The 14522-nt window shown below is 46.1% G+C and overlaps 1 protein-coding gene across 6 annotated transcripts in view; it reads right to left on the reverse strand.

Moving 5' to 3' along the window:
• Positions 1-2144: 2144 nt before the first annotated feature.
• The window catches only part of ILDR2 (immunoglobulin like domain containing receptor 2), a 39301-nt gene continuing 26923 nt past the window's right edge, over positions 2145-14522 (reverse strand). For 3 of the 6 annotated variants that reach the window (XM_053935075.1, XM_053935076.1, XM_053935072.1), the window contains 4 exons: positions 9986-10102; positions 8376-8586; positions 6744-7434; positions 2145-5912 (listed from right to left, as the gene is read on the reverse strand). In XM_053935075.1, coding sequence (XP_053791050.1) covers positions 5877-5912; positions 6744-7434; positions 8376-8586; positions 9986-10102 — 1055 coding nt within the window. In that variant the 3' untranslated portion in view covers positions 2145-5876. Of the gene's footprint in view, positions 5913-6704; positions 7435-8375; positions 8587-9985; positions 10103-14522 lie in introns of those variants that run through there. The other 3 variants (XM_053935077.1, XM_053935073.1, XM_053935074.1) reach the window with 2 other exon arrangements.

Below are 14522 nucleotides of genomic sequence, written 5' to 3' on the forward strand. Positions count from 1 at the left end.
ATTCTACATCCAAACCGGTTGGAACCCCAAGGCACCACACTAAAGGCTGACTGGAAATAGCCAAAGGAAAGCAGAGGGGTCAGAGAGGCATTACAAGCATGACAAAACATGACAGGCAAAAGGGAGAGGAGGTGATGGCCTCCCCTGGCAAAGGCCCCTGTGCAGGCAGGGGTGAACGTGAGAAAGAATTATAAAGGTCACAAGAGAATTCATATGGGAATCATGGCAAGGTTCCTTCCTTTAATATTAGCTAACTTTAGATTTCTGCTGTTTCTAATGCTGGTAAATCCAGCTGGCATTTTTGAGATCACATCAAAATGATAGCTGTTCCTTCACATTATGCAGTAGATACCTTCTCTGATCTTCCAGAAAATGAGAAAGGGACTTTACAAACCCCAGGTGGCATGAGGGTGGTTTCAACATCACAGCTGTTGTAGAAAGCAGCCAGCAAAGCCTGATGAAGATGCTACATCACAGAGGTTTCTGAAATTATAAGGGCAAATCTGCAGCACCTGGCAGATGCCAAAGGTATCTTTGCTCCTGGATTCTACTTTGCTCCAGTAAAAAATGGGGTAAAGCCCCTTTAGCTTTTATTTCCACATGTGCCAAACCCTGTACTTGGTGACGAAGAACAGATCCTCACCCACATCTTGTGTGAAAGCTACCTGGAGAAAAAGACAGCTCCACGCAGTTTCTCAATGATCTCCACATCATTAAAATTATTTTCAGAATAGCCCAGGCATGATAAACACCGTGATGCTGCATTTATGTACCTGGAACAGTTTGTGGCAAGGTTTGACTGCTGAAATATTTTGTGATTGCTCCTTCTCAGGGATCTCTCCCAGCAGATGTCCTTTATCTCTCAGAGATGCAGCTCTGGGGTGCTGATGGCCACCCCTGACACAACTCCAGTAACAAAGGTGGGGAAGTTACAATTCCAGTCCTCTGTACCATATGCCAGCACAAAGACCCGAGCAATTCTGGCTGCCTGTTTCAGCTCATAAATGTTGAGGGTTTCTCAAAAATGTAAAGTATTCAGAGTGCTAGTTTTGTTAATTTTCCATTTCAGTGGAAATGGAGTGTTCTGAGGATGTTCACACTGAAGCCACCCATTGGAACTTTTACAATGTACTTTAAAGGAATAATGGGATTGATGAGAAGCCATTACCATTGATATTTATTTTCCCATTCCATTATATCAAAACCTTTTTTTTTTCCTCCAGTAGCCAAGATCACTTTTTTTGACAGTACAGCCAAATCTACTGCTAAAGCTTGATCCTGCTTTTGCTTTCGGGGCTCTTTTAAATTTTTACAGGCTTCTCTCTCATTATCTGTTTTCTTAGCAAATCACTGTTGTGATGCTGTTATTTTAAGACCACAAACCTCTCCATGTCCTTGACATGACCCAGACATCTGTATCTAGTAAGAAAAGGATTTTTAATTTTATGCCAGCAATAAAAATTAATCACTGGAAAACTTATAATTTAAGACCCCATATTAACCAGGCTCATTATTTCCCAGCGCCAGCATTCTGCAGGTGTTCTGAAAGATGGCACAGACACAAACCATTACTCCTCTCCTGAAACATGAGGCTCCTCTCGAGCTGTCTGTCAGTCTCTGGTCCCCTGCTCCCCTGCTGCAGGAGTCACAGGTTGTGTAGCTGTGCAGACACTCTAGTCACCCCTCACTTCTTGATTTGGTCCATTTGCTGCTGCTGCAGACACATTTCTAATGGGAAAAATAAAGGTGGCCTGAGGACAGACATGATCAGTAACTGAAAATTCCTGCAGATTTGTACAGAGAGATACGAAATCCAAAATTGTAGAGCAAGGTTGCTGCTGCTCAGAGCTGACTTCAGGGAATTGAGACCTCCTTTTTTTTTCTGCAGCGGAAACTTTTATCATCTGGTAAAACTCACAGAATCACTAGTCATAAAATCTTCAGTACTTTTCCAGGTACTTGGATTCAAGAGATGTTTCCAAATTCTCACAAACAGTTGTTTGTACAATTAAAACCATTTTCTTAAAAGAATTAGCTTGCAACTACTTACTTATAAGCTAGATATACAAATGGCAACTTCTTACACACAGTGTACAGATGCCCTAAAGTACCAGCACTGAACAAACAAAACTGACTCAAATAAATGAAGACTTGTATTTTAATACACAGAGCTCATTCCTGAGGGCTTGATCAAATAAACTACAGTGACTGAGATAAGGGACAAAACATAACTGAAATGAGAAGATTGTAATGCTCAGGCTTTCAGTATGATTTAAAATATAGAGGTATTCAGAGACTGTAAAGCCACTGCTTTGGCCCCTTTCTGGCATAGTCAGATACACTTTCAAATTTCTATGTCAAGTGTTTCCTGGGTCTAAGGAAAACGATAGCAGGCTAAGATGCCTTGAAATTCATGGCAGAGGGGTTGCCAAGGTTTTTAGACTAACAAAATATCAACTGACTAGAATCCTCGTATGTCAGGAATTAAATGTTTAATTTAAAACAGCATGTAGTGTAGCTCTGCAGACTTCCCAAGGCCTCAGAGACCTCAGATGGCAGGCACCTGCCCACCTCTTGCTAACTGTGCTATGATTTTCCTAAGAACACAAAATTAATGGTAAAAAAAAAAGATAAAAATACTTAAATGTTAAGTCTCTCCAGCCATAATACAGATAGATGGTAAATGCAGTTGCTAAGTTGCTCTCCCTGTTTGAAAAGTCATGACACTCAGGCAGTCAGGTCCCCAGTGCTGGTAGAAGGGAAACATCAGACCCGTTTTAAAGGGATAAAAGAACAGGGCCCTGGGAACTCTTGACCAATCAGCCTCGCCTCTGTGCCCTGGAAGATCCTCCTGAAAGCCATCTCAAGGCATATGGATGGGAGAGAAGTGATTAAAGCTGGCATGGCTTCACCAGGGACAAATCACACCTGCTTACTTGGAGACCTTCTATGACAGTGATTGCACTGATGGGTAAGGAAAATCCATCTGATGTCATGCACCTTGACTTCTGGCCTTCGACACAGTCCCACACAACATTTCGTTTCTAAACTGGAGAGAGATGGGTTTGATGGATGGACTACTTGATGGACAAGGAATTGGCTGGATGGCCACATCCAGAGCATCAGTCAATGGCTCAGTGTCCAAAAGGACATCAGTAACAAGTGGTGTCCCTCAAGGGCCTGCACCAAGACTGACACTGTTCAACCTTCAATCATGGCACAGACAGTGGGACTGAGTGCCCTCTCAGCAGTCTGTGGGTGACACCAAGCTGGATGATGCCAGGGATGCCATCCAGAGTGACCCTGGGACAGGCTTGAGGAGCAGGCCCACGAGAACCTCATGAAGTTCAACACAGCCAAGTGTGGAGTGCTACACCTGAGTCAGGGCAACCCCTGGAATTGATGCACACTGGGGGAAGAATGGACTGGGAGCCCTGAGAAGGACTTGGGGAACTAGTTGAGCTTTAAGGTCTCTTCCAAACCATGCTACAATTCTACGATTTTACAGTGGTGGGTGAAGATTGGACATGAGCCAGCCACATGGTCTCGCAGCCCAGAAAGTCAACCATATCCTGGGCTGCATCAGGTGAGTGACCAGCAGGCCAAGGAGTGGAATTTGCCTCTGCTCCATTCTCTTGAGACCCCACACAGAGGATGGTATTCAACTCTGGCGCCACCCACACAGACATGGACCTGTTAGAGCAGGTCCAGAGGAGGGAGACAAAAATGGTCTGAGGGGCTGGAATTCCTCTTGTATAAAGACAGGCTGAGAAGGTCGGGGCTGTTAAGCCTGGAGAAGAGAAGGTCCTGTGGAGACCTTAAAACCTTCCAGTGCCTAAAGGGACCTACAAGAAAGCTGGAGATGGCCTTTTAACCAGGGCAATGATTTTCAAGTAAAAGAGGGTAATTTTAGATTACATGCAAGGAAGAAATTTTTTACTGTGAGGGTGGTGAGACACTGGAACAGGTTGCCCAGAGAAGCTGTGAATGTCCCATCCCTGGAAGTGTTGAAGGTCCAGTTGGATGGGGCTTTAAGCAACCTCCTGTGTAGAAGATGTCCCTTCCCATGGCAGATGATTGAAACCTGAAATCTTGAAATCTTTAAAGGCTACCTCCTGCACAAACAATTCTGCAATTCCACAATCGTATGTTCCTGCTGGCTAATTTCTCTCTGGCCAGGAAGACCCAGGACTGGGATTTCCAAAACTACAGTCATCACCAGAGGAGTGTGGGAGAAGAATGTCATCTTTTCATCAACTCACCTTCTCACATGAAAATGTCATCAAATCTATGGAGATTATTTTTCCTCTCCCCTGACCATTCCTAGTGGTAAACTATCTGGCAAAGGAGTAACACAGAAATTAATCTATCATTTTTATGGAGAACTGCAGTGATGTTAATATACCTTTTGTTCCAAACAGTACTGCCAGTATGAGCATCTGAGGCCAGACAGCTTCCCAAATTCCCAGAGGAGCAACAAAGATGTCATTTCAGAGGCTGATAATGTCCGTAACACAACAGGGAACTAAGTTGTTTCTAGGTGTAATAGGGATCAGAATACTGGACCTTAAAATGTTCCCACTGTCTTCCCTCACATTATGATTTTAGCAGCTAAATAAATGACTGCATAATACCCTATGAAAACCAGAATGTCAGGCTTCCAAATGGTGTGAAGCACTCACTTCTAAATAAAGCTATTCCTGAGACAACAGCCACTAAAACCACATCCCAACCAAAGTGAATGGAATAGTTTTAAGTGAAAAGGGTGACTTTCAAAGCTTGTATCCATCCACAGTGCTTGTTCGTTTCCTACTGTTGTTACTGCTCTCTTCAGTAGTAGTTTCTTCTGGGAAACTATTCCCAGAAAGGAGTGACACCAGCAGCACAGGGTGAAGGTCTGCAGCTGCCCTCTCACTGAGACTGTCCCCTTTTTGCTTCCTTGAAACAAAAAGGCCACTCACTAGAGTGGCAGAAGTGTCTGGTGGTGCTGGAAGCAGAGCACTAGGAAGGCTAGAGCACTGCTTTTAAAACAGTAGAGTAGGTACTCCAGCTTGAAGCTCTACAGGGGCACAGTTGAGCTGCAAGGAAATACAACAGCATCAAAACAAAACACAGTTGGAGGCAGGGGGGAAACAAATCATGCTCTCATCACAGTAAAAGCTACTTTGACCCACTTTCAAAACAATACATCAATCTCACCTGCAACTCTCATCACACAACGAACAGAACTAAATATATTGAACAAACCAACTCATAATTGTCTCTTTCCCCATTCAGCCCTTATCAAGGTAACATCAGTCATTTTCTTGCAGTGTCTGAAAGGATGTGGATTTTCTTTCGTGATTTAGGGCCTGATCAGCTGGAGGCAGTCTGCAGTTGTAAGAACAAGGCCTCCTCCCAGCACAGGGGTGATACAGAAAAGGCTTTAAGTGTGGAGACAATTTTGATCCAAACAGAGAACTGAGCAGACAGAGAGAGCAAGAGGTACACAGGCCTCCTTCTGCACATGGGACAGGGCAAGAGGCACAAAGGCAGCCTCGCTTGTGGTTCAGGGCTGCAGGGAGGGCTGCAGGGGTAGTAGGGGGTGTGGCTGCCGTCCAGTGCAGAATGGAGGGCACTGGAAAACAGGGTGCCAAAGAGAGCCCTAGCCTCATTTTCCTGGCAGAGTCCCAGAGCCTCTGAGATTGAGTGCTGTCCATGGGAGTCTGTCTCTTACAAAAGCCTCAGCTCCCCTGGATGAAACAAAAAATTGAAACAGTCCATGGCTGATGGCTGCAAAGGTTCACAGAGGCATGTCTTGCTTGTTGCTCTGCATCTTCTCCACTGCAGTCACTTCATGACATCCAGCCCATCAAAATGACAGGTCCACAACAAGTTCAAACCACAAGGGACATCCTTGTTGGAAAATCATTCTGAGAGGAAAGAGAGAAGATTAAATGTCAACAGAAAAGCCCTAATTGGAACAGACAAAGGGACAGACAAGGCTTTGACAGAGACACAACTAAACAGCAACAGCTTTGTCCACTCACAATCCAGTCCTCTCTCCCACAGCCAAGTGACTCTAATGATAAGGTCTCCCTCATGGTGCAGCCTTCCCCAGCTGGGTTAGGTGGGGAAGATCCCCTTCCCCAGCAACCATGAATTTATCAGGCCTCACTAGCTTGGACTGTGGCAGGATGTTTTGCACTTGCCGGTATCCTGGGGGAGGAATGTCTTTGGCATGAATGGCCCCCAAGGGAACCCATGTGTCCATACAGCCATGGGAGTGTGTGATCTCACCCCTTTCAGAAAGATGTCTCTTACATCATCCCCTGCTACCAGCCCTTTCCCAGTCCAGAAGAACATGAGCCTCTCAACCTTTCCTTAACAAAGATCAAGGCCAAAGCAAAGCCTTATAATTTCTGTAAGGCCTGGGTAACTTCCCTACCACAATCCTCCTGAACTCTAGATAAACTCCCACCACCTTGGATAACCAGGCCAAAGATGCCAAAGACATCCCTTACCTCCCCAGTCCCAGACATATCTGGCTTTCCCCTCCATCATGGACTCATGTGTAGGAGCTATTACCCTTTCTGGCTTCCTACCCCCCCAGTTGCTTTCCCCCTTCCCACAGGGAGTGACAGCCAGACTCCAGGTGTCACCCTCCTGGAAAACCCCCTTGCTTATCAACTCTGGTTAGTAACCCCTGCCTGGTGGCTCTCCGCTTAGCCTATTTGGACCAGGACCACCAGACATGGCCTCACTGTTTTCTTGGGGTCCTTTTTCCTCTTCTTGTCAGAGGCATTGAGGTAGGCCTGTTCCCTGGCCCTGTAGGAAGGGCCTCGGCTCAGCTCCCTCTCGCTGTAGGGGGGCAGGCTGTCCTCCTCCTCCTCGTCCTGCTCGGGGGACGACGACTGCTGCGGCGGCGGCTGCGACTTCTCGGCTTTGTAGGTGGAGGGTGGTGACCAGGCGTAGTATGTGCTGCCTCCTCTCTGGCTGGGCTGCGAGCTCAGCTTCGAGGGGGTCGCACAATGGTCGCCACTCTCGTCATAGCTCCGGGATTTCCTCTCCAAGACGCTGCTGAGGTAGGAGTGATCGTATTTCTGGCTCCCTCCGGGCGTCCGGCTCACCAGCCTGGGAAGGTGCTTCTCCTCGTGGGCCCGTCTGCGGGGCGGGCTGTAGGACCAGCCCCGATCCGAGTCCGTCAGCGGCTCCCGATTGCCCCTGCAGCGCTTGGTGTAGTATTCCTCCAGGGAGCTGTCCTGGTGGGGCAGCCCCCCGCCGCGCCCGCCGTGCGACTCGGAGCGCTCGAAGCGCCGCATCTCCTGGCTGTCCGCCCGCCGCGGGCGCTGGCTGTAGGACTCGGCAAAGGCCGCCAGCTCGTCCATGGACACGGCCGGCACTCCCACAGAGAAACTCTTGCGGGACAGCATCTCCGACTTGGATCTCTGCTGGCTGGAAGAGGGAGGAGGTAGGGTTAGAGGGCAGGATCCAGCTGCACTCATCCCTTCGGCTGCCTGCACAGACAATGGAGGGAAACAGGCCCTCCTGGGGGCATGAATCATCTGAGCTGTTTTCATCGTCTTCCATAGGAAGAGAATCTATCACACCCTTGAAACCCTGGGTTCTCTTTGCTGACTGTAAAGGCAGCTTAGTGCAGACAGCTCAGGTTCTTCATGTCTAATGTTACCTGAGGTTATCCCCAGGGTGCACCTGCCCTGTCCTCCAACATGCAGGGCTGGACCTGCTTCTCCTTCATCCTAGAGCTTGTAGGTGTATATCCTGCTGAAAAACCCAAGAGCCCAGCTATAGAAGGTCACAGCAGGGCAGTTTTGAAGCAGGTTTAAAGACAGTGAGCTGGTACAATAGCACAGCACTGAAGGAAGAAAATCCCTGCCATTGCTTTTGGAATACTGGGCTGCTTGAGGAAAGGTTGTGCTATCTCTCTTCTAGGCACCAGAGTGCGAGTCCTTCAAGCCTGGAGCACCTGTCTAGATGCACCAAAGCAGGAGGGTGTGACTCCTATATAATAAAGCACACCAGCACTGGGAAGTGCTGGAGGCATCAGGTAGAAAGCTCAAGAGAGAGATTTGTACTTTCCCACTATGGGAAGGCTGGCTTGGTTCCCTATTGCTCTCACTTTTACATCCCACTGGGACTGGGGCTTGTACCTAGCTTTACCCAGCTGGGTAAGCTTCAGCAGGCTTGTGGCAATCAGCTTCATTCTGACCTCATCTAATGACATGTCCAGATTTCCTATTTCTCTCTAGCCCCTCTCTCCTGCTAAGCAGAGCAAGGTCAGCAGGAAACGGGGGAGAGCTACCAGTCCATCTGTCCCTTCTGCTTTCTTTACCACTTTGCCAGATAGAGCTGCCCCCTGATGTGGTGTCCCTCACCTGTGCCAGTAGCTGTCCCGCTCATCCCTGTAATCAGACACAGCCTGTGATCTGGAGGTGCTGCCGCCGCCCACGACTCCTGCCCAGTACTCGGCGTCGCCGTCCACGTCCCCCGCGGGGGGCAGAGGCTTCCTCCGCGCCTGCCGGTAGGGCTGGCAGAAGTTCAGGTCCTCCTCGTGCAGCGAGCTCAGCTCAGAGACAGTGTTGTTATCTGCAGGGGAGGATGCAGGGAAGAAATGAGATGGGCATTGCCTGATGGCAGCCAGGCGGGGATTCTGAGGGTATCGCGAACGGTATGAGATGCCAGTGTCTCCAGACAACTCACTTCAGCCTTCAGGAAGAGCTTTCCACCTGTGAGCTCCCTGCCCTTGCAAGGTGGTCACCAAGCTTGGTGGGACACCACTACAGCACAGAAGTTGTGCCACCTCCCCTTTTCCTGGTGTGAGACAGGCTGGCTCTGGATTTGGCCTGACTTGCTCAGCTAAAACAAAAGCAACCCCCTCAAAAAAAGATTAAGGAAAAAGTAAAAGTCTATCTGAATCACTGTCAGTCTCTACCCCATCAAGCACACTGACATCTGTAGGCCTGACATACCAATCTGCAGAGGTCTTTTTATAGTAAATCTTGTGGGTGGAGAAGACAGTGTGCTCAGCAGTGACTGTTTTAGAAATATATATAATTTGTTCGTTATGCCTAATCTGTACAGAGCTTTGATGTAGTGTCATTCCTTAAAGCCCTTTCCTTCAATGATTTTCAGGATCCCACACGTCTGGTTGAAATGAGCCCTAGCAGTGCCTAACATGGGCTAGCTCTGTGTGCTGCCCACAGGAACTGAGCCCCCAGCCTGCCACTGTCCTCTGCACACAGCAGCCACGGGACAAGGAGCAGCACTGCCAGCCCTCCCCACACACCTTGTTCTAGTCTGCATCTCTGCCTCCTAATGTGGAAAGATCCTCACTTGGGTTTGCATTCTGACACACATTAAGTGCAGCCTCAGCCTTTAAGGAAATAAAGTTTACAAGAGGCTATGGGAAGACAGTGAAGAGTTCCTTACAGAAGCTCAGTTCTGATTTTGTACCATGTCCCTGTTCAGCACCCTGCTCCTTCTTCAGGGCATTAGCTACTCCAAACAAACTTCCTGCTTCCTTCAAGCCACACTGTGGTCATTGCAGCCCACAAAAGACACTTTCAATAAAATCATCCCTCTCCTATTTTGCCATGCTGGGAATTTACAGACACCACACTCTTAAGAAATTGTGAAAACAATATCCCAGCTATTATCACACCACAGGCTGTAGAAGGTATGAGTGGGACTTGGCTCTTCAGATGCTGATGATCCCAAAATTTAATTATGAGTAGACAATTTTCATGAGCTTTTCAGTATCCCTCACTTTGCTCTAAGAATGATTAGGTAAGCATCAGACCTTTAAAATCAGAACATACCCGTAGATAACTAAAATCTAGACTTTATCTGTCCCAATTAGCTTATCCTGGATGTCATATCCTAGGGGCTGACCCTGAGGCAAACCAATTGAAAATTTAACTATGAATTTCCCAGTCTTGCTTAGGTCAGTGGAAAAAAAAAAAATCAAACCATGCTTGTTTCTCACATCGGTCTCGCATCCTCCTAGCCGGGTCAAACTGAGCCAATTCTTTCTCGACATAGTACAGCACCTTCATGGAGTCCCTGTCCTTGTCGGTCTGGATCCTGTACCCTTTGCGCACTGCTAGGGAGAGAAAAAGAAAACATTAGAGGAAAACCCATGTAAGAACAAAGAGCCTTTCCCACAACACTGCTTCTAGAGTTGAGCTCACGTCTGCAGGCAGGTAGGCTGCGTCAAAACACACTGAGTCAGTCGCTGCTTCACAAGAAATTCGTCTACAGTGTGGGATGTGAAGTTGTGAGAACTTGCATCATTTTAGAAGTTTGCGGGAACAGCAAAAATGGTTTGGAAATGCCCAGTTTGTACAACCCAGTGCATCCAGCGATGGACACTGAGCATGGTGGGACATCCTCACAGCACCTCACCCTCCCTCCTGTGAGACAGGCTCGCTCTGAAGTTAGCCCGCTTTGCCCGGCTAAAACAAAAGCAACCCCCTCATTGCCACAGAGTGATTCCAACTTCCAACTCCCACAGATGATGGCAGAGAGAAAAGCAGAACTCATTTCTCCTTCCTCAGCACTACTGAAAATATTCGTCATGGTACGGGAGAAGCAGTCCCAGAAGATCAGGCTTCCTCTAAGCTCTCAGTCTGCAGGAAAAGCAGGTGGCTGAGCATTTGGGAGCTGTCACTGTGCAAGACCACTCCACCCTCCCACTCCCATGAATTCTCCTCACACAGGTTGAAGAGCGTGTGCCAGAAGCTCCAGAGAATATAGAAGGAAACACAAAGTCCCACAAAGCACACCACGCTGCTTTGAGATTTATACTGACTCCAGGGATGAGGCCAACCAGGTCACTGGTAGCTGTGAAACTGTCTGCTCTGGGATTTTTACAAGCTTTACTTTACAGAAAAGGTATATATCTTAGACATACATGAAATGTTTGACTTCTGGGAAGTCTGGACAGCTTTTTGACCTGTCCACGTGCCTGTGTGTAGAAAAGAAGGCCCTATACATGTGGAGCCAAAGCAGATTTAACTCTGGCAGGTTAGCTCCAGGCACACTTTACCTACTAACAACAGCTGCAAACAGCCTGACTACCTTAAGGCAGGTCTATGATCAGCAAGCAGAGAACTCCACCCTTCCACTCCTTCCTTGAAGAAAATAAGGTTTTTATAGCAGATTATTTAAGAAAGGTGTCAGCCTGGAGCTATTTCAGGATTGACAGAAATCCTTCTTGTACAGGTCTAGGTACAAGAGAGGACTACAACCCTCAAATTCAGCCTTATTAGAGAACCATTGTAAGGACAATTCACTTAGCACTACAAAATAGAACCTGCCTGCCTTGCATGGGGTTAACATGTTCCCTTGCAGGAATACTGCAGTGTTGCATGACTTGCATGACTGCTCCTGCTGGGGAACAATTTAAACACTTGGACAGTGTTTCTGAGCCAACCTGTTCGTTCTGTTTTATCCCTCACCACCGCAACACATCGAGCTGTTAACATATGGCTTTGGTAGTACGTCGCATAGTATGTGCTGTGTGGGCTGAGCAAGGACTTGGCAGAGATATTCTTAGGCACCTCCTGTCCCAAACTGCTGTGCATGTGTCTCTGTGCACTAGGAAATAACCATGCTGTGCTTCAGGAATGGCTGTGCCATGGGTAGACTTCAGAAGCAAAGTGCTTTACTGTGGGTTTGGACTGCACACCTGTAAAATAAGTGATTCTGTCTTGAGATATTACCTTGTGTGTCTGCACTCGGGAATGGTATAGGATGTAAAAATATAGTAGAGGTCTATCAGGGTCCTTCTTTTAAGGTGCCTCCAGACAGCTCAGCTGACAGCAGTGTGTGCTTTATTATCCCTGTGTGTGAGTGAGAGCACAGTGGCTGGAAATGCAGACAGTGGTTTACAGAGCACAAGGAATCCTGCCTCTGCCTCCCAAAGCAGAAGCACAGCAGGTCTCTTTAAGTGAGGCTGGACTGACTGCCCTCAGAAGTGACAGCTCTGGCTGCATTGCATGAGCAGCAAGGGCAGTTCTCCACTTCACCATCATGGCTGGTACATCACTTCTGTCTGGTAGTGTGCCAGGAAAGAGGCCTCTCGCTATTCTTTCTTCTAATGTGTGGACTAGGAGCTCAGCTAAGCTGCCACCTCATTTATACACAGGCCAGCAAATCACTCTGACCTTCTCATAACCTTTGGGGAACTTGAACAGGCAGCTCCCACACTCTGTTTCCCCAGAGCCACTGCTCACACTGAGGCTGTGCCAAACATCTATTTGGGCAACCTCTATAGCTCCTGGAACTGATGGAGAATTAGCTAGGCTTCATGCTAGCATCATAATAAACTTGCTATTGCAGCTGTGTATCAAAAGGCAAATTAATTTCTTGGTTAATTCTGCAAGCATCTAGAAATTAATTTTGGATTTAAATCTGCAGAAATTATTGTGAACAGCTCATAAAAAGTATTTTCCACTACAGAGGAAGCAGTTTTGTCTCTATGTTTGTTTATCAAATACATCTCATGATGATACTTAATGTTCAACTTACTAAATTTCTTCATTATTCCTTCAGCTGAGAACCAATGATATTATTGTTTCTTCCTCACACTCTTCATCTGTAAATTGCCATAATCCTTTAATCAGGTCTGAATCATTTTAAGCCCATTTTCATTATAAAGAAATAAAGATGCAGAGATGTTGACCACATGTCCAGAACCACTCACTGAAGTCAAAGAGAATGGAACATTCTTCCATATTTTCTTCTCTTGAACAGTTCATAAATTTCTAATGTTCAATTTGTATTTAACTGGACACTATTTTTATTCTTCTGTGGGTGGAATCTACTCAGCCAAAACTGTAAGCTGTCTCCCTCCCCAGAAAGGGCAGCACTACTCTTTTTTCAGACAAGTATGTTTAGGAAGTAAATGATGTCTCATCCTTATACCCTTTTCATGTTAAAGATCTAGGACCAAAAGCTTCCCTATGTGCAGAGTTTAAAGGATCTATGCAAGAGCCTCTAGGTAACCACTGCATTTAAAATAGAGCATAAATCCTAACTTATGTGTTGTCAACACTCTTCTAAGTAAGAGAGCTAAATGTTTTGGGAGCTTTTTTTCTCCATTCAGCCCTAAATTTAGGATAGAGTTCCTAGGCTTAACCTGAGCTTCGCCACATGGCTTTTATGTAACCCCAGACAATTTTTCTAAATATCCTCAGGCCTGAGTTTGCTCACTAGATCCCCTCACAGGGGTCATTTATAAGCACAGAATCTATCTAGGGCAAAATGTAACTTTAAGCCAGAATTACAGAATCCTCCAGTCTCTGACCCCCAGCACTTCCAATCCCATTTTTTTAAATGGACTTGACAGAAAGATGGAAGTCCCAAAGATACACAGTTTCAGATCAGACCTACACCAGCTGTTTGGAGGACACAGAGCCTTTTTATTCTCCTTCTGAGAAAGGCTTTTATTATAAACTCAACCATTACCTGTTTTGTTTAGCTTGCTGCCTGGCCAACAAGCAAATAAGTAGCTTGGAAAAGCCACACAAGGTTTTCTCTTCTACAGCCTATCATTAGGAGATATTCTGGCATTGTGGAGGACCTTAAAAGAACCAAGTACAGGCTATAACACTCAGCTCCACAGTTCAAGCACCTTGAACAATAGGTTCATGATCCAGATTAAGGGTTTGTCCATATTATTGCAAAAAAAGATTAATTTTTTTAAAAAGCTTAAGAATTTCTGTTGTCTTGCCACAAAGGTTAAAGCTCTGTGATAATGTTTTTCTTTGCCATATATACTATTTCCTGTCAAGTCCTGAGGTGAGGGATTGAGTCCAGACACCTGATTTGGCTGCATTATATATTAAATGCATCCTTCTGTGTAAGGATCGTGGGATCCTAAAAGCCATTCCATTTGGCTACCAGACGTATCCTCTGTTTTTAATTCTGAACTTGTGCTCTGCTAGCAGAGACAAGACTGGAAGCTGTGATCTGACTCTTAAAAAATCCCTGGAGTTCCCACAACCAACACCAAACTCTATGTGCAGTGACATTTTTCACAGGAGAAAAAAAATGAAGCACTGGGGTGTCATTCATCATTTTCTGACAAAGGTTTTTGAATTGGATACATTCTGCATTGGACCAGTGATTGATTTATTTCCTATTTCAAAATGCTCTATTCCATAGCTCTGTTTTGATTTCAGTGACCAAAAAAACATATGATTGTTGAAAGAAAATACTTTTTGTAATTCCAGAAAGGTTGATATACTGACTGGGGCAGCAGAAGCATGTGTAGGATTGTTCCAGAAGCTTAATTAATTATGCTACTTAATCTTGTCTTTTCAGATATGTTTTATCAACACACTGTCATGAGTTAATTTAACAACTGATACTTAGTGTGGTGCTTTGAAATCAAACATGTAGCTGGGTCAGTGATGACTCTACATTGGTGAGAGTAATTTCTGCTGCAGAATATTTGAATTTAGACAGCTACTCTGATCCTGAAATGCATGTGGCTAAATAGCTGCCCTCTTTTCTCC

This window comes from Vidua chalybeata, chromosome 2, assembly GCF_026979565.1.
Source record: "Vidua chalybeata isolate OUT-0048 chromosome 2, bVidCha1 merged haplotype, whole genome shotgun sequence".
Classification (NCBI taxonomy): domain Eukaryota; kingdom Metazoa; phylum Chordata; class Aves; order Passeriformes; family Viduidae; genus Vidua; species Vidua chalybeata.